The following is a 21101-nucleotide window of genomic DNA, read 5'->3' as shown; positions in this document are numbered from 1 at the left end:
GAAAACTCCAAATGACTTCAATGAACGTTTATTGCCATCTTACTTCCGCCCAAGCCGACGTCATTGTAACGGCAACGTCGATAATGGGAATGTACAAAAATGTGGCCGTTATTTTCCGTGATAATTACAACAAATCATAATTACAAGAATCTGGATACTATGCAATAACTTGCAAGACTTGAGGGATGTTGATAATGTAGCTAGAATAATCAAGGGAACCAAGGTTATAGCGGTAATCAAAAGAATGTAATTCTGGGACAAAGACCAAACATGGAAAACAGACATACACTACAAAGAACATTAAGTAACTAAAATTATACATACAAAGTAACGAAAGCAAATGAGCAACTCAGACTCCACTCAAAACTGGGAGCATGGACCAGGTGCACCGGTAGGTTAAGCGTCCTCTGCTTTTCTTGAAAAATCCACCGAGTCCGGGGTAGACGAAAGAGGAAAGGAAAACCATGACACGTTGAACAAATCAGTTTTCATGGCGCAGATAGATACACCGTAACAATCCACGAGTTCATGATGACGACCATAAAATTTCTGAAGTGACGACTTAAATCTTACAAGAAGCCTAACCCTGATCTGGAAGCCTATTTGTAAGAATTCTAGCGCTATACAAAAAGTCTGCGTAGTTTCGGCGCGCTCTGGCATAACGTATAATTTGTGATAATAACACTCCATACGCAGGTGCTAAAGGGATGTTGCCACAGATGAAAGTTGACAATTCTGAATGAAAAGTCATCACGTTTGTGGTAAAGGTAGGTCAATAGTTTCCCTTTCTCATCAATTTCTAACTGTAGGTCAAGATATGAGGCAGACTTCACAGTGTCTGTAGTATCCTTTATCTCAAGTTGTTTTGGGTAGATGCGATGTATCAAATCCCCGACATTAGGATTGCTTAAAGATCATACGTCATGATTTATTTCAATGATTGTGGCTTAAGTTTGATGAATGATTTGACAGACAGTTTCGACATGGAGGTCGATAAATTGAATATCGACCTGAAAATTTAGAAACTGGGACTTCTGGGCAGCTGGTAGTTTGAAGTTCAATTATGCAGTTTTTCGGAGAGTTCCGTGTTCATTCATTTAGGTGTTCCATGTAAACCGACATCGAACCTGAATATTATATCATGCAAACAGGCGTACTGTTACATTTTGTACGATGCAATTTGATGCCGTGTGTGTGTTCTTTAATGTCTTTCGTAGTCAGATCGGTAAATTACAACAATAAGTTGCGCTTAGATACATTCGAATTCGATCCCTGTTCTTTGTTTTCATCTAATAATTTTGCAATTTGACGATTATTTGTATATATATATAGATATGTAGTGACTTTCTTCATAAAAACTGGATTCAGTTCTATTTCCTTCCAGTAATCCAGGTTAATATATCTGCCACAATTCGACAAACCATTTTTTTGTTTTTAAAATAAAACCAACTGATATATTCTTCACATTTATAATAAAGCTATTAGATACATTGGTCAGTGCAATGGAGTTGAACTTATACTGGATTGCACTATATCTTGTTGCATATTACACCTGGTTTTTAAGCAGTTTAATATATATTCTAAACCAGGTCCTTATATTACTATAGTCTCTGTTCTAAAGTTATATTTGATTTTCATATTTTTTGTGAAATCTTTGATATCACTGCTTTTAAATATATTTTACAGGTAAATTGTCGCAATTAGCGCAATTCAACTAAGGGAAAAATAATTTTGGCGCAATTAGTCCCTTATCTACAAAGACAAAGATCAATTACATGATTAAAATCCCAAATTTTAAATCTGCATAACTTTGTTATTTCAAAATAGATTTTGGTTCTGTAAGAGTGACCAAGGGAACCAAGATTCTAGAGGAAATCGAAAGAATGTAATCCAGGTAAAAGTGTATTCAAAAGATAAATTTATTTATATTTTTATATTATATAAATGTTCATATTTGCGACTGGTAAACTTAAATTTAATGCCGAAATTTGTAATTTTGTAAAAGGATCTTAATATTGCACACCAAAAATACAGCCGGAATATTTGTATACAACTTCAAACCCTAGAACATGGTTTGTTTCCATTTTTTTAATCATAAGGATTTGTTTTAGTTATCTTTTAATAAGAAAAAAGATGCGACAATCTAAAATAGTCTATGCATGTCGGAAGTACCCGACCTTTTCCTCTACACGAAAAATAACTTGGTGTAACGAGAAAGTCTGAGAATTTCCGATCGAGATCGATATCTGTTCGAAACCTTTTCAGATTTACCCTTCCAATAAAACAAAAAAAAATCAATCTTCCACAATTATTTTTTGAGAACATAAACTCAACATGTTTTTATGAAAACTTATTATTGACAACTTTTGCTATCTCATTCTGATAGTTTCCCTTAAGCTTTTGAACCCTGATCTTAATATGCACATGAAAATATCAAAATTACCTTAGTTCGAAAAATTCCACAGCTTAGCTTGATCCAAGATGTCAGCCTCTAGCATTTTACCACATGAATTCTTTTATCATCATTCTTAACGATTCTTTCCCAAATTTCAGGAAACATTTTATAAGGAAAATGGGTACATTTGTATCGGACATCAATCCTGTTACTGGGAAGTCGTCTTGGGTTGTGAGAGACGAAAATTATGATTACCACCAAGAAATTGCAAGGTAATTTACAGTTACATGTACATGTATTTCATGCAATCATGAACAACAAATACGATATTCAATAATTCATGTAGATGTAAATCTGCAATTTTTAATATAGTTTGCCTTCCTTTTTAGGGTTTTTAAGTTATAAGAATTAAGATATAAATCAACATCAGTTACTTAAACATTAGTTTACCTCTATCTCTATTTTTTGTATTTTAAAAATTACAAGCTAGCAAGTAAACAATTTATATTTCTATTTCTACCCCATGAAAATGTAGATGACATCACAGAACTTACAAGACCGTTTGGGATACTATCCCTCATGTGGTGTTCTTAACCTACATTATAAAAATATACTTCAAACACTGTATATATTCTCAGTTTGAAATATTTGTTAACTTTCTAATGTTATAATGGATGTAAAACACCCCTATTTGAGTGTTAGCACTCCCAACCTGTTTACAATATCAACATAGGCATTTTACAAAAGATGTAAGCATTGGTGTTACTGAAATGATCTGGATGAATTGTAATGTATGGCATTATGAAAAATTGTATTCTGTTAAAATCTAATTATAATTTTACATCAATTGTACCAATTAAGATATCTGGCATACATGTACATTTGTACTTAACATTGTTCAATCTTGAATGTGTCATTGTGCCATTCCATGGATTCATGGCACAAATGAAACCAGGGTAAGAAAGGCACCATGTAATGATGTAATTTCACCTTTTGATGCTGCCCGTTATAAAATCTAGAAAGTAAATTGTGTCGTGATATGCTTGATTTTAGGAAAGACTCTTGATAGTTTACTTCAGTAAAGTGAATTTCACTGTTAGTGTCAATATAACTTACAGTTTACAATGAATTTTGTAATAAGTGGGAGTCATGATTACTAATGAATATTCAAAGGAAAAGTGTATGCAGCATCATACAAAACCAATGTTTCAAGTTTTTGAGTTGTTTTGCTCACATTTTGTTGACTTCGTAACAAAGCAGTGTTGAAGATTGAAAAATCAAAAACTTTTTTCAAGATTTCAAGATTAATTGAAATAGGTTTTCATTTGTCTTCTCTGGCTTTTTACTTTGTCCTTATACAGGTTACACCAGCCTGTTATAATCTTAGTACATGTATAATATCCTAGATTTAAATACATTTTGATATGTTAGTCATGGCATGGATTTACATGTGCATATACAACTTGTATAATTTTTGTTAATTGTATTAAAATGTACCATATGCATTTACAAATGTATGACCTGATGGATAGAACAGAATAACTGCATATTTCCAACATTGTATCACATTTTCTTATCTTATCTTAAAGGTCTGCATATGCTGATATGTTACATGATACAGAAAGAGTAAGTTTTTCAATTATAGACTAAAATGGATGAAAGCTATAGTTCAGTTCTGATTTATCCCGCTTTAAACTTTCAAAAGTTGCTGAAGAATCTGTATTTTGCTAAAGACTGTGATTGTCTCCCTTCAAGAAATGAACATCTGTGACTTTTAATGTAGAAGTTCCACGTGTTAAAAATTTGTGAACAGATTGAACAAAATATATATATATATATATTTTTTTTTGTGATAGTGGTATACTGTTTTACCCTTATCTGTGACATATTTCAACTTTCTGTTTACAGAGGATTTTGTTTATTTTTTTTATATTGACTTAATATTTTTGAAAGTTGAAATTTTCCTCACATTTTTCTCAGCAACTACTTGTCACAGTGGCTTTAAATTTAAACACATTCTTTCAGTAGGTATGCCATATGGTCAGATCAATTTTTAGAAAAATTGGACAGGAATTTCTTGTTTACTGAGGACTTTGTTTATGATCCTGTTATTGTGATTGAAAGCGGAGTTTCACTAGTGAGCCATTGCTCACAGATTTCTTGTTTTTTTATGAAACTGTGTAGTTAAATCTGTCTAAGCTTACTTAAGATCTGGATGTTTTGTTTTATTTTTGAAAGAGTTTGGTTTAGACAGATTCAAAATGGTTAGAAAATTATTTAAAGGGACCCTTTAAGACAAGTTCTAAGGTTATATGACTGTGGCTTTTGACAGGTTTTGTTGTGTTTTTATTTTTTTTTGTATATATTTTCCTCATCAATATATTTTGTAGAATAAAAAGTATTATCTTGGGTTAGAGAGAGCAATAAAATTGAAAAGAAAGGCTGGAGAAAGAGTAAACGTACTGGATATTGGTACAGGAACTGGTCTCTTGTCTATGATGGCAGCCAAGCTTGGTGCAGACACTGTAATTGCTTGTGAGGCAAGATAAAATTTGTATAATTTCAAAGGTGTCAATATTCGAAAATTACTGAATATGTTAGATCTGACATAATTGTTTTCATGACAATTTTTGCTTTTCTTTCAATCTACTAATTGAGAGTTACTTGAACAAAAGTAGTATCAACCAGTTGACATTTTCTTACCCTCTGCTACATGTATTTTGGTATTAATCATTTGAAAATAATTTATAGCTATTTTCAACCATTGGAAAGTAAACATTCATAAGTAATACTCTTTAATTGAAACATATATCTATGCACAACTTCTCAGTTTTCAGACTTGGAAGATCAAACAGCATTGTTTTTTTTTTTGTTTTTTTTATATATGAATGATTGACTAATTGCCCTACCTACCTACCTACCTACCCTTACTTAGCTTATTAGGGTCAGTGTTGGGTAAATAAATGATAAATCAATGTGGCATAATGCCATATTAATTTCATTTTCAGGCTTTTACTCCCATGGCTGACTGTGCTAGAAGAATCATTCAACAGAATGGATTTGCAGATAAGATTAAACTGATACCAAAACGTTCAACAGATGTCATAGTTGGAATTGGTATTAATTTTATACATTCTTTAGTGAAAATATTAGTGTTAGCAAATGTACTTAAAAAAAAACTCATTTCAGGTTTAATTCCCAAGACTGAAAACTGAATTGGGATGTGATAAATTACAGGAGTCATTTGTTTGCTTGATAAATAAAAATCTACATCATAGCTTGTAAGTATTTAAAAATTTCATGCCCAGGCTATTTTTTTACATTACTATTATAACCCATCTGTTTGAGGGAGCAATACTTTAGTTTACCTGCACCATCATTTAGTTGTTTTTCTCAGTTTTTATTACACAAAATATGATCTCATATTTTAATATGTAGCTTAGACATTGTGAGTTTTGCATTTTTTTAATTCAGTTAACATACACTTCCTGCTTAATTAAGATGATAGGATGTTGTAGGCTGTCCTTAGGAAGGTACAAAACTTATTATCCTTCCAATACATTTAGTCCAATTTATTTGTTGTGTCTGGGTTTTTATAGTTGCTCAATGTGTATTATAGTTTAATGTTTGCTTTTCATTGTTTGTTAATTGTAATTGTTGTTTTCGTCTCATTTTGTGATCACCTTAAGTTATAATCTTTGGATTTTCGTTTCCTGTGGGTTGTTACCTTTGGATTTGCTTACTTTTGTGTTATAATCTTACTATTTTTCTATTCTTTTGGATTTTTCTTACTTTTTCTGTTATAATCTTTCTATTTTTTCTACTCTTTTGGATTTTGCTCGAGCAAGTTTACCCTAAATTTCACTTAAAACAAATTCAACAGCAGGACATACATTGTATGCCTGGACTACATTCGACTTCAGTTGTCTAAGTTACCTATCTAGTTCTATTTTAAGTAAAGTTTTAGTGTAGAAAATGTTTCTAATGATATGCAGCAGCATGCAAAAACTAAGGACATGGATTGACCTGTTTTTCAGATGCTGACATGCCCCAGAGAGCTAATATTTTAGTCACAGAAGTATTTGATACTGAGTTGATAGGAGAAGGAGCAATTTGTACATACACTGATGCACACAATAGATTGCTGGAGGTAGTACTATCAAGCAAGACTTTGTCTTAGTGTTTATAAATTAAAAATAAATAATTAAACCGAAAACAATCTTTCTGAGCTAGAATACTTGCAGTGCACCTGGTCCATGCTCTCTGTTTTAAGTGGAGACGAGTCTTTGTATTTCTTTGTACATGTTATTTTGGTTATTTCATGTTCTTTGTTGTGTGTGTCTGTTTTTTCTGTCTAGTCTTTATTCTTGTATCATTAAGATGATAATATGTTGTTGGTGTCTTTAGGAAGGTAGAGAACTTATTATCCTTCCAATACTTTTAGTCAAATTTTTTATCTTGATTCCCTTGATAACTCTTCAAGAAAATGAATTCTTAGACCAAGAAACAAAAGGCTACTACATGTACATAAAAATGTATATTTATCTTACCTGAAATGTTTGAAGTGGACACTTTCAATTTGGGTTCTTAAGACTTACCATAATTGTTATCTTTTCCATTCTTTTGCTCCTCTTCTTTTATTTAGCTCACATGGACTAAAGGTCCATGTGAACTTATGCGATCACTTGGCAATCGTCATCATTTGTTATTGTCATAAACTCTGAAAGATATCGTCCCCTCTGAAACCAATCAGTGGAATGTCGTCAAATCTTTCATCACTTTTGATTTTTAGATTGTTATGCTATGCCTGCAATGAGCTGTCCTTTTCAACTCAATACATTTGAATTCTGTATTACTGATATTTTTTATTTAGTTGGTGTCGGGGATTGTTCAAAAGATGTTCTAGACCCGCTATGCCTGCTCCCTGTAACGTTAAGTCACATTGTTTGATTGTTTTTGTGATGATTTATGCTGTTCAGTTTCAATATAAATATCAAAGCAAGCTGAAGCTCTGTTTTACTTAGCCCAATAGTGTCTGATTCCAACCACTCTTTGATATTAGTGCCGTCACCAGGATGACATCCAAGCTACTTTAAATATGTGCAGACCATAGAATTGTTATTTCCAGACTTTTGAAGAAATTCGAGGAAATTTGTGATGACAGAAAGCGGGCCTAGAATGTCTCTTGAACAATCCCCATCAATTGGGAAACACTGTTGGCACTTGTAATATTTTTAAAAGGATCAAGGATGATGAGTGTTCAACATCAGTTAGCATTGACAAGAGAAGTGTTATGTGTCAGATTAGAAGAAACTTCCCTATGAGATCAGTTCTTTTTAAACCAAACACTGTAAACCAGAAAATGTTCCTGCCATCTTTTTTGTGACATCTGTGATAAATCTATTTTTACACAGTTTCAAATTCACGATCAATCTTAAAATTGGGTTATAATGTTATTTACAGATAATATTCATGACAGTTTATTTTTTGTGTTACAGGATTAACCTCAAATGTAGCAAAATTAAACTGCTATGAAAATTTCATGGTTTACATTATTATTATTATTATTATTATTTATATACCTAGTTAATTTCATTGATAGAGTCATTGCTCTAGAACTCCATTTTTCGTTACCCATTGCAAATTAAGTTTTGCCCAGAGAAAGTAAAATCAGCCAATTTTGCATTTTGATTTTCATGAAAATTTTTGATTTTTTGAAAAAAAATGATAAAATTTGATTGCACTGCTTAAGTTGTGTAGCATTGAAAGAATTTGTTTTCCAGAGAGACTGCATTGTAGTGCCAACCTCTTCAAACATGTTTGTTCAAGTTGTGTCCTCAGAGTTCATTCATAGATGGAGAGAACTTCAACCAACACAAATAACAGATTCATCAGTTATTAAGCCACCGTCAGAAATGTCAACTTGTAGTGGGGCCATTTCTCTGCACGATTTACAGCTTCAGCAGTTACCAAGGAAACAGTTTACCTGTTTGTCTGAACCAATTAATGTTTTTCAGTAGGTGTTTTGTGTCAAAGACAAGTTTTGAATATTAGTTATACCATATCAGTGTCCAAGCTAGCCTAAGAGGCACAGGATTTGTCCTTTTTTATGTCATTGTCTTGTCCTCAGAATGACATAAAATTTATATTAGCCATTTATGTCTTTTTATCTAAAATCTATGTTTAAATGAAAAAAAAAATACTTGTAGTCAAATTCACATAGCAATTTATCATGGTTTTTTCCAGAATTGTGTCCTAACGATTATGGTTAAGAACCTTGTCTTTTCCAAGACTATGTTCTCTAGCAGGATCATTGTTTTTAATTGATATTTGATATTTCTTTCTTATTTTTAGTTTTGACTTTAGTGGAAAGGTTCCATTGGTAAGAGACAGGAGATCAGAATGTTCATTTACTTCCCTGGCTCCTGGTCGAACAGATGGAGTCCTGATGTGGTGGGATTTAAAGATGGACACTAAAGGGGAAATAAATCTTAGTTGTGCTCCTGACTGGGCACATCCTTATCCTGAAGAATTACAGGTAAAAACCACTGCTGTGTTTCTCCTGATTGGGAGCAAACTAACCCTTAAGAATTTCAGGTTAAACCCACTGCTGTGTTTTACCTGACTAAGTGCATCCCATTCCCTAAGAATATCAGGTAAAAATCACTGCAAAGTTTCTCCTGGTTGAGGGCATCATATTCCTTAAGAGTTACAGGTGATATCTCCTGATTGGGTGCTTTATATCCCTTGAGAATTACTTACAAGTAAAATCTCCTGATTGGGTGCATCTTATCCCTAAAAAAATACAGGAAAAAATCACTGTTGTGTTAAAGTATGTTTCTCCTCACTGAGTGCATCCTATCCGTAAAGAATTACAGGTAAAAATCACTGCTGTGTTTCATCCTATCCATACAAAATTTCAGGTACAGTAAATAGTTGTTGTGTTTTAAAAACACTGAATTTGCTTTAAGTCATACAAATCTCAAATTTTGAATGTGTGCTGTATTATCAGAAAAATCAGAACACAGTGAAAATCAAAGTATTCATGTACTGAGTCAATTAATATTGTAGGTAAAACTTATACTTTGATATCACAGTAGCATTTGAATAATGAAAATGTATTTGAAAAATGCTAGTTAGGTAGCAAGAAGAATAGAATGAATTGGAATTCATTGGCTCAACTGTTCATTTCTTTTCAATTATGCTATACTGTTACTATGGCAACTGTACATTTCTGAAAAGATAGAACCAAAGAATGATAGACAGAAGATAGCTCCATGTCACCATACTCTCAGTTATAATCAAAAACTGAATAGGGTAATTGCAGCTAACTAAGTGGCATCACAACTTATACTATAATTTTTCAAATTACAATCTCCTGATTTTTTATTTAATTTCCTTTTTAGTGGCGAGATCATTGGATGCAAGCAGTTTACTATCCTAGTAAAGTTATTGAAGTTCGAAATGGGGATGAGGTCAAGGTTGTTAGTAACCATAGTGAATACAACCTATGGTTTGATGTGATTAAAAGGTACAATGTGAATAATTTTATTTCATCTAATATGTTTAAAATTCTCCTTACATTAATAAATCAAAGACTGAAGTCTTCAAAGATGGCTTACTTTTAATATCTGAAATTGCATGGATGTGATATGCTCAAAAATCTGGTGACTTCCGCTAGAATCTTGGTTTCCTTGATATGATTACTCTTTCACAAATGTGATGACCTGAATGTTTTCAATCAAAACAACTGGTTACCTGCAACTAGATTAAACAACTGGCAATGGCTATATCTAGATATCAGGGTTCCAATAATGTATATGACCTATATAGTCAACTGTAACAAGCCCCTGAATCAGAAACTTTAATAAATTCAATGCTAACCAATCATTTCATCTTTTAATGTCTGTATACTTTCCATTCTAATACAAGCGAAAAAACACACATGTATGATATTTTTTAAAAGAGGTACATTTTAGCAATCTTTGGGTCACTTATTGACCAGGGAGCCAGATTAGGAACCAGATTAAACAACTGGCAATAAATATTCACAGATATCAGGGCCCTGCTAATGTATATGACATATATAGCCTTGTAATGAGCTCCTGTGCCTGAATTGGAAACTTGGCTATGATCACTGCTAACCAATCATTTCATGTAAACTTCCCGCTCTCATACGAGCAAGAGACACATGTAGACAAGTGTTTGAAATTTAAGAGCCACATTTTTATCTCATATGAAGCTAGAACTATGATGCTATTGTGGTAAACATAGCACAGATCTGCAGCATAATGTGGAGTATAAATATATAATAATGCAAATCTTATGCAAATATCAAGTACTGAAGTTACGAGTGCAAGAAGTCGCTAACAATATTAGTGACATAAAAGGAATAAATATTAGTCTTGAAGACTATAATGAAAGAACTGTCTAAATTTGTCTATAATGAAATGAGCTATCATGGCCTTGCTTGTTAAAAAAAGAAAAATCTTGTTTTAATAAATTATGATCAGCTTCCAAAAAATTCTGAAGAAAAACAAAAATGATTTAGAGAAAAAAAATTGAAGGTAAACTAATGCAACTACATGTACCAACAAAAATCTTGAAAGCTTAATTGAATTTTAGATTTGCTTACTGGTCCTAGCCAGTGAAGTGAAAGTGGGATATATTTGGGCAACTTTCTCTCCCTCTGTTAGTCCTTTTGTAAGAATAATCATAAAATTTCTATTAATGTTTTAATCAGTACTTGTGATGCTGTAGCCAGGAGTCCAGATTGTACATGTGGTATACATACAGCTATCAGTAGGACAAGAATTGGAATGATGAATGATCCAGTCCGTCAAGGCATCTATGTAGACCTACTAAAACAGGTAATTTTGAAATATTCCAATAAATTCAAGTAAAACATCTGAACCTGAGATAAGGAGTTACCTGTCTTTTTTGCCATGGTCTATTAACTATTTTAATACAGTAAAAGTAACCTGTCTAAATTGATCTCCAATGTTAAAAATGCAGTAGAACTTCACTCGCTCGAACTCGGATGGCTCAAACACCCGGGATTTCTCAAACACAATTCAAAGTCCCAAACTTTTCTCCTATACAGTCAAACCTCGGTAGCTCGAACTCCAAGGGACCGTTGAAATGTGTTCGAGTTATCGGGAGTTTGAGAAATTGAACTTCGAATATTTCTGGATTTTTTTTCGTTGCCGACCCGAGTTCAACTTTATCGTTAGAGATTGCTTACTTCTTATGAAGTTGTGTTAGTTTGTGGATCCTTTTCATTTGCTTTCGGAAGATTTTGTTGATTTGTGGACATTAAAAATGCTGTGTTCGTTTTTAAAAATGTTCAGAGTTCGAATTCCTTGGTCAATAATTTGTTTTTATCTGATTTTCTTTCATGCTTTTATTATACCGACTTCTGAAAACTATCGAACTTTAATCAGTACTATGTTAAGATCAAAACTATCTAATTAGTGATGACTTCAGTATTACCTGTAATTAACTAAAATGACATTGACTAATGACAGGGTTTCAATTTTTCACACCTTTTATTGTCCAAGCTGACAAAATGGCTGACGAGTTCGAGTTAGTGATGGTTATTCTCTAAGATTTACTACCGAACAGACCGACTAGTCAGTTCGAGTGTTCGAGAAATCGAAGTTTGAGAAATCCATGGTTATTTATATTGATTATATAGGAGAAAATTTTGGTACTTTGAATTGTGTTTGAGAAATCCCGGGTGTTCGAGCCATCCGAGTTCGAGAAAGTGAAGTTCGACTGTATAATTAACATAAATAACCTTGGATTTCTCAAATTTCTGTGTTTCGAACACTCCAACTGACTAGTCAGTCTGTTCGGTAATGAATCTTAAGAGAATAACCCTCACTAACTCGTCAGCCATTTTTTCAGCTTGGGTAATAACAGGTGTGAAAAACTGAAACCCTATCATTAATCAAAGTGTCATTTTAGTTAATTACAGGTAATATTTAAGTCATCACTAATTAGATATTTTTAATCTATCATAGTACTGATTGAAGTTCGAGAAGTCGGCATGATGAAAACATGATAGAAAATTTAATGTCTACAAATTATTAACCATGGAACTTGAACTCTGAAAGTTTTTTAAAAGCAAGCACAGCATTTCTAATGTCATCAAATCAAAATAACCTTCTGAAAGTGAATGAAAAAAATATCATAGAACTAACAACGCTTCATTAAGTAAGCAATTTCTCACGATAAAGTTGAACTCAGACCAGCAACGAAAAATATCCAAAGTTTTACCAACTGCAATTTCTCAAACTCCTGATAACTTGAACACACTCCAGTGGTCCCTTGGAGTTCGAGCTACTGAGGTTTGACTGTACATTAAAATTGATAGAAAAGGACCTTAATGTGTGTCTGGTTTTGACAGGTTTTTGGTTTATAGATGAGTCTGTTAAGCCAGGTTTCTCTGTTTAAATAATTTCAATTACAATTAAATTTATCACTTATTTGAGTGGTGTATAGTACAATATTGTTCTTTCAGTGAGCACAAAGTTGTATTTCTGAAGTATAAGTATTTTTTTATGTGATATCATGCTGTTGTCAACGTATTCGTCCATAGACACTTTCAATTCTATTCAATAACTTGAGTATAGGTGTATAAATCTTTATGAAATTTAATCATGAGGTGCCATACCACAAAAGGAAGCCTGGAGTTGGTTTTTGGGGTTGTGACTTGAAGGAATAAGGGGACGTAAGGGGACATAAGGGGCCGGAAACAGGCATTTTCATGATATCTTGGCAGTAACTCGAGTAAATGTGAATAGAACTCTTTGAAATTGTACCACAAGGTGTCATAACACAAAAGGAAAGCTGGTATTGATCTTGGTGGTTCACTGATATGATGATATGATCATAATATCAAAGATTTGTTTTATGTGGTCTTACATAAATGAAACTATTGGTGGTCTTTGACTTGTTTAATTTTTTTAGTTATGGATATTGGGTGAAATTAAGGAAATGTTTAAATGGAAAATCAAGTTCTTTGAACAATTTGATTCTAGGTCAAAGATTTATAATCGCAATCCTAATTCTGAACTGTATTAAACTTGAATATTATGTCAATATTTGCCCCAACTTTTTAGAGTTCGACCACTGCGGTCATATCAAATGGCACCCTGCATTTTATTAAAAGGATGGTGTGCTAAAATCCTCCTGAAGTGTTGGGTGAGTTGTATTTTTTATCCTGATCTGGACATCACTTGTCCATATTATCAAAACAATATTTGCTTTTACTGAAATTACTGAATTTATTTCTAGAATGTAAATGATGAAACCATCTGTATGTGTATCAGTGATGGGAGTATTCTTCCTTTGATGGCTGCTAAGCTTGGTGCAAAACAGGTGAGTAACAGGTTTACTGTGTTTCTTGTCTACATTTATATCTTTATTAAACTAGCACTGATTTGCCTTTAAAACACTGACATGTAGATTAATAGGAATTTTACATACAATTTGTACTGTGAAGATATTATTTTGTTGGGTTCTTCCAGTCATAAAAATTTCTAATGGAAATTTTACCTTTCATTGGAAATTTTAATTCATTGTTGACTAAACCTAAAAATAATTAGAACCTAGCCAAAAGAAAATCACTTCTGTTTATATGATAAACAAACTTTATTTCTAACTTTTAACTGTTAAAACTAATTTAATTTGGAAGCAGGAAAGCAGAAATACAAAATTCATATGAGCAACAATAAAAAAGTGTTTTATTTTTGAAATTGATGGCTTAGACTTGCTGTTTTGTGCTTTAGGTCTATGTCATAGAAACAAATCCAATGTGCAGGAGAATAACAGAAAGCTTAATCTGTGAGAATAATCTACAGGATAAAATTCAAATTATTGACAAACATCCAGAAGACATTAAAGAGAATGATCTCTTAGGTGTAAAGGTAATATCCTTCTGATTATCTATTCAGGTAGATCATACCTAATCAGAGATGGGTTAATTGTAATTGTAATTGTTAAACAGCTGTAATTGATTACATGTCTTCAAGTAATCATTGTAATCATTGATCAGCCAAAAATCTGATTACATGTAATTTAATTTAATCAATTACTTTTCAAAATACCCTGTAATTCTGATTACTTGATGATTACATTATGATTACAATAACAATGAAATATTAAAGCCTCAAATGGTATCTATGGATAATGCATTATGTCAACAACATTGCTATTAAAAAAAACTGGTATATAATTTTTTTTAAAAGTTTGTAAAAAGAACACCTATCTGACATTTTCTCATATTTCAAAGTGAAATTTTGAAGTCACCAAACTTTTTTTCTTGTAATATTAAAAAAAAACCTGTAATACCCATTTCATTTCTTTAGAACATTTTCCTGCCAATTATCTCCCCCTTGAATTTTATCATATATATATATATATATATATATATATATATATATATATATATATATATATATATATATATATATATATATATATATATATATATAGGTTTATGCCAAAAAATCCTTTTGAATAATTTAAAGACAGTGTTTTACATCATTTCAAACACTATTTTCTCATTGAATATGCATACTTCTGTATGATTTTGAGAGGTGACAGAAAAGAATGCTCAGTTTAATTGGTTTGATCTACCTTAAATTAACCACAATTAGTTAGATCATATGCAGCTATAAATAAAAAAAATTCAGTTTCATTCTTTTCAGGCCCTCCTTTGTGACTGTTTAGAATACATATTAACCTATTTTATCACCATATCATTAATTTAGAAAATTAAAAGCACCTTTGTATATAAACTACATGTATATATAAAGCCATCTGATAACTGTTAAGTTAACCAGAAATCTATTATTGTGGTCTGAGAACAAGGAAATCACCTTTGAATGGCCTAAAATGAGTAATTTTTAATTTCTTGTAAACTTCGTTGTGCAGTATTCTTTCTGCATTTTGTCCATGTCATTTGATTGGTCCATTGTTAATGCAAAATCATTTTGATAAAACTATTGTATTTATGATAACCAGACAAAAACAAAACAAAACATAAGCATACAGTGCATGACTTCAAGAACTTATGATGTACTTTTTTCAACCTATCACCATATCTGAAATTTAGAAATTGACCATTCATGTCTTCCTTGAACAAATTTTGATCCTTTAATATTTCCTTTTTCCCTCAGATCAACCTAACAGTAGGAGAGCCATTTTTCCAGACATCAATATTACCTTGGCATAACATTCAGTTTTGGAATTCTGTGAACTACTTATCTAAGTTTTCAACACCAAAGGCAAAAGTGTTACCATGTAAAATGTCTGTCAAGGCAGTAGCTGTGGATTTCCTGGATTTATGGAAAATTCGGGCACCTGTTGGAAACTGTGAGGGGTTTGATATAGGTTTATTTGATGAGTTAATTGAGGTAATTAATTTTTTGGTTAAAATTTTGTAGAAATATGTGGGACACATCGAAGTAGTAAGACATATAATTTTAGATAATTTGCTTTATTACTATGATTTTTTAAATTAAAAAGGAAAAAAGCTGTTAGTTTCTTTATCTTTTTGGAATAAAAGTTTTGATAGTAGATTGATCAGTTAATTGATACTTTCAGGTAAAGGAAAGTTGTCATCCAAAGACACTAGTCTGAAAAATCACAGGGTCTTTATTTATAATGCTTGAAGCCAGAAAATTTAGCATAGCTCTTTGTTTTTCTGAAAACAAAAACAAATCTGCAAGGTGTTATTTTTGCAATTTGGCAGATCAAACATTTTCAGTGGATGTAAATTTTGCAGCTATTTTTTTTTAAAGTTTAAAAACATAGAAATTATCTTCTTGGGTTTATTTTCGTAAATATCTTATTACCATAAATGTTGTGAAATTTCCATATTTACAGTATTAGTATAACTAAATTCTTTTTTCAAACAAACAAATGTTTTGTATTTAATACTGACAAAATGTTTATATTGTAGAAGTCATCAGACACTGCAGATGAGATTATAGAACCCCAACCCCTTTGGGAGTATCCCTGCATTGCTAGGAGTGATATAGAAGAAGTGTTTGTGTTCAGTTACCCAGATGACCTGGAATCATCTTCATGTAACAAAGAAATTGAACTAAGAATAAAAAGGTATAATTCTGTCGATTGCAGTAAAATACCATGGCATCTTTTTGCTTTGATTGAATTAGTAAAATAATTTTGTTGTACTCATATTATTCTCAAACTAGTATCAAATGTATTATGTTATGCACTATACTTATTCAAGAATCCGATCATATTGACCAAGAGATTGATTTTCACAAAAGGTTATAATAGATGTACAAGAGACAACAAACATAAGGGAAGCAACTCCAACCAAATAAAAAATTATACACAAAAAACAAACAAAATTTATTTTTCGTTTTGAAATGTTTAGAGAGGGTAAATAAAACCTCCTGAATAATAGTATATTGACAATAATTATATTTTAAATTTATTGGATATATTATGTTAAAAAAAAAACAGTGTATTATAAGCCTCAAAAGTTGGTAAAATTGCATGTTATAATGATGTTCACACATATATTTGTATATTTGCATGATATGATAATTGTGGTATCTGAAATTATTGTGATTTTTTTTCCAAATTGCATTTAAATTGAATAAACAATATCTGTACATTGTAACCTGTCTTAACCATTTAGACTTTAAAAAAAATTTATTTGGTTAAGACAGGATTTGGTATACCAAAGTTTGGGATTGTAAAATTTAGTTGGTGTAGACAGTGTTTGGTTTACCAAGGTTCAGGACTGTAAAATTTGTTTTGTGTAGACAGGTCTTTGGTTTACCAAGGTTCAGGACTGTAAAATTTATTTGGTTTAGACAGGTCTTTGGTTTACCAAGGTTTGGGACTCTAAAATTTGTTTGGTTTAGACAGGTCTTTTGTTTTCCAAGATTCAGGACTGTAAAATTTATTTAGTTTAGACAGGGTTTGGTTTACCAAGGTTAGGGACTGTAAAATTTATTTGGTTTAGACAGGTCTTGGTTTACCAAGGTTAGGGACTGTAAACTTTGTTTGGTGTAGACTGGTCTTTTGTTTACCAAAGTTAAGGACTGTAAAATTTGTTTGGTGTAGACAGGTCCTTTGTTTACCAAGGTTCAGGACTGTAAAATTTATTTGGTTTAGACAGGTCTTTGGTTTACCAAGGTATGGCACTGTCAAATTTGTTTTGTGTAGACAGGTCTTTTGTTTACCAAGGTTCGGCACTGTAAAATTTGTTTGGTGTAGACAGGTCTTTTGTTTACCAAGGTTCAGGACTGTAAAATTTGTTTGGTTTAGACAGGTCTTGGTTTACCAAGGTTAGGGACTGTAAAATTTGTTTGGTGTAGACAGGTCTTTTGTTTACCAAGGTTCAAGACTGAAAAATTTGTATGGTGTAGACAGGTCCTTTGTTTACCAAGGTTCAGGACTGTAAAATTTGTTTGGTTTAGACAGGTCTTGGTTTACCAAGGTTAGGGACTGTAAAATTTGTTTGGTGTAGACCGGTCTTTTGTTGACCAAGGTTCAGGACTGTAAAATTTGTTTGGTGTAGACCGGTCTTTTGTTGACCAAGGTTCAGGACTGTAAAATTTGTTTGGTGTAGACAGGTCTTTTGTTGACCAAGGTTCAGGACTGTAAAATTTGTTTTGTGTAGACAGGTCTTTTGTTGACCAAGGTTCAGGACTGTAAAATTTATTTGGTTTAGACAGGTCTTTGGTTTACCAAGGTTCGGCACTGTCAAATTTGTTTTGTGTAGACAGGTCTTTTGTTTACCAAGGTTCGGCACTGTAAAATTTGTTTGGTGTAGACAGGTCTTTTGTTTACCAAGGTTCAGGACTGTAAAATTTGTTTGGTTTAGACAGGTCTTGGTTTACCAAGGTTAGGGACTGTAAAATTTGTTTGGTGTAGACAGGTCTTTTGTTTACCAAGGTTCAAGACTGAAAAATTTGTATGGTGTAGACAGGTCCTTTGTTTACCAAGGTTCAGGACTGTAAAATTTGTTTGGTTTAGACAGGTCTTGGTTTACCAAGGTTAGGGACTGTAAAATTTATTTGGTGTAGACCGGTCTTTTGTTGACCAAGGTTCAGGACTGTAAAATTTGTTTGGTGTAGACCGGTCTTTTGTTGACCAAGGTTCAGGACTGTAAAATTTGTTTGGTGTAGACAGGTCTTTTGTTGACCAAGGTTCAGGACTGTAAAATTTGTTTGGTGTAGACAGGTCTTTTGTTGACCAAGGTTCAGGACTGTAAAATTTATTTGGTTTAGACAGGTCTTTGGTTTACCAAGGTTCGGCACTGTCAAATTTGTTTTGTGTAGACAGGTCTTTTGTTTACCAAGGTTCGGCACTGTCAAATTTGTATTGTGTAGACAGGTCTTTTGTTTACCAAGGTTCGGCACTGTAAAATTTGTTTAGTGTAGACAGGTCTTTTGTTTACCAAGGTTCAGGACTGTAAAGTTTGTATGGTGTAGACAGGTTCTTGGTTTACCAAGGTTCAGGACTGTAAAATTTATTTGGCTTAGACAGTTCTTGGTTTACCAAGGTTCAGGACTGTAAAATTTATTTGGTTTAGGCAGGTCTTGGTTTACCAAGGTTCAGGACTGTAAAATTTATTTGGTTTAGGCAGGTCTTGGTTTACCAAGGTTAGGGACTGTCAAATTTGTTTGGTGTAGACAAGTCTTTTGTTTACCAAGGTTCAGGACTGTAAAATTTGTTTGGTGTAGACAGGTCCTTTGTTTACCAAGGTTCAGGAGTGTAAAATTTATTTGGTTTAGACAGGTCTTGGTTTACCAAGGTAAGGGACTATAAAATTTGTTTTGGTTAAGACAGGGGTTTGGTTTACCCTTGGTTCTCTATACATTAAAATATGGTGTAAACAGACTCTGAAGAGTTTTGTTTAGGCAGGTATTTGGACTATTCATGGTTTGGTTTAGACAGATTTCATTGTAGAAGTGAAATACCCTGTACATAAGTTCGATGTACATGTACAGGTGTAAGATTGCCTAATTATAAATTAACATAAACATATCATTGTTTTGTACAAATGTTGACTTTTTTCAACTTGAACAAATTATTTTGTTGTAGTTGTGGCAGTTGTAATGGTGTTGCCCTCTGGGCTGATTTTTATTTCAATGAAGGAAGAGTGATATCTACTGGACCAAGGGAGACAACTGTGATAGGGCAGAAAATAGAGTGGGACTATTACTGCAGACAGGGTGTGCATTTATTAAAAGGACCAATTAACACTGACAGTGGGAATAAGACATGTGCAATAAAAATTAAAACTGACTTTATACCATTTGAAAGTGAAGATATAACATTTTCATTTGTAGTGTCTCAAAATGAACAGTAAAATATATTCATCATGTTTTTGTTTCTTTGTTAGTGTGAGGATATCATGAAGAACATTATCTTAAATTTGTAATTGCATTGGAAGTGATGAAATAATGCTTTAGTATAGATACAACTATTAACAGTTAATGGCAGATTGCATAAAAACATCTAAATAACGGACCGTCTTTGTTTGAGTATAAATTACTTGTCTAATTGATTTTTGAAATTGGGGTAACTTAAGTCTATTTACAGCTTAAATACAGTCTTAAGACAGTTTTTTTTATAGTTATGCCACTGACTCTATAAGACATTTAGACAAAAGGTTAACACCATCCCTGATTTTACAGAGTACCACAAGCATCCATGTCTTACAGATTGCCAACCAACACAAATATTTGTTTAATTTCATTTTAATTGAAACAGAAGCTATTGCAGGTGTACTACATACTCACTATCTTCTTTAATTAAACTGACAGGACATGCAGAATTTATCACTAACTAACATGCCTCATTTACAGCATATTTATAGGCTTTCACTCGATTACTTTGGCTTATATCATTTATTTCGATTAAATTTGCATTTAGAATACTTTCAGACACTAAGTAATAGTATATGCACATTGACATTTATCCAGCTTCTTGAGTGGGCTTAAAGGTTAATGTTTATTAAAGTACCAGTACATCTCAACATTAAGATCATGCAAATTAAGGGTAGGATCAGTAGTCCTCAGTTGCTCATTTACTTTTATTACTTTGTATGTATTATTTTAGTTACTTTATGTTCTTTGTTGTGTTTGTCTGTTTTCCATGTCTTATTTTTGTCCCTGTATTAAAATCTTTTGATTTCCGTTGGAACCTTGGTTCCCTTGATTACTTATCCAGTGCCCGGTTTCATAAAAAAATATCAAATCTTTCCTCAAGTCAAACTTAAACCAATCAGTTTCATAAAAAAATTCAAACTAAGATTTTCTTCAAATCCTTCTTCAACTCAAATTTGACCAATCGGATCCCTTGAATTTGAAGATTTGAGAGAACTAAAAATGTGAATTTTATTAAAATTTGCATGTTTCTAAAAAGGACTAGTAATTTAAATAACATCTGTTATCTGTTTGCTTGTCACTTCTTTTGAATAATTACTTATTTGCTCATTATGTACTTATTTTCTCATTAAGATGAATGCAAAATTTCTTTTGTTTTAATAATATTTCAATAAAACAAAAACAGAAATTATTTTTTTCAAAATATTACTTTGAGAAACATTTTAATAACTTATTTATGTTTATAGTTAAGTGTAACCCACTACAGGCTAGCCAGACTTAGTATAGTCTGTACAAAAGACTGTCCTCCAGAAATGTAT

The 21101-nt window shown here is 32.1% G+C and overlaps 1 protein-coding gene across 1 annotated transcript; it reads left to right on the top strand.

The window, feature by feature from the left end:
* Positions 1–2461: 2461 nt before the first annotated feature.
* On the top strand, positions 2462–19778 carry LOC148617962 (protein arginine N-methyltransferase 7-like). Its single transcript, XM_088585653.1, has 14 exons — positions 2462–2667; positions 3985–4021; positions 4786–4935; positions 5404–5512; positions 6433–6545; positions 8179–8411; positions 8750–8933; positions 9802–9926; positions 11139–11265; positions 13697–13780; positions 14191–14328; positions 15583–15819; positions 16368–16525; positions 19496–19778. Exons 1-14 carry the CDS (start codon positions 2507–2509, stop codon positions 19761–19763), a joined length of 2124 nt encoding a protein of 707 aa, XP_088441779.1. The 5' UTR covers positions 2462–2506; the 3' UTR covers positions 19764–19778.
* Positions 19779–21101: the final 1323 nt, after the last annotated feature.

Source organism: Perna viridis, chromosome 5 (genome assembly GCF_037379345.1).
Source record: "Perna viridis isolate PV_CMFRI_1.1 ecotype Kerala chromosome 5, ASM3737934v1, whole genome shotgun sequence".
NCBI classification, from domain to species: domain Eukaryota; kingdom Metazoa; phylum Mollusca; class Bivalvia; order Mytilida; family Mytilidae; genus Perna; species Perna viridis.
Note: the sequence above shows the minus strand (reverse complement) of the source record. Positions and strands in the feature narration are given on the sequence as shown.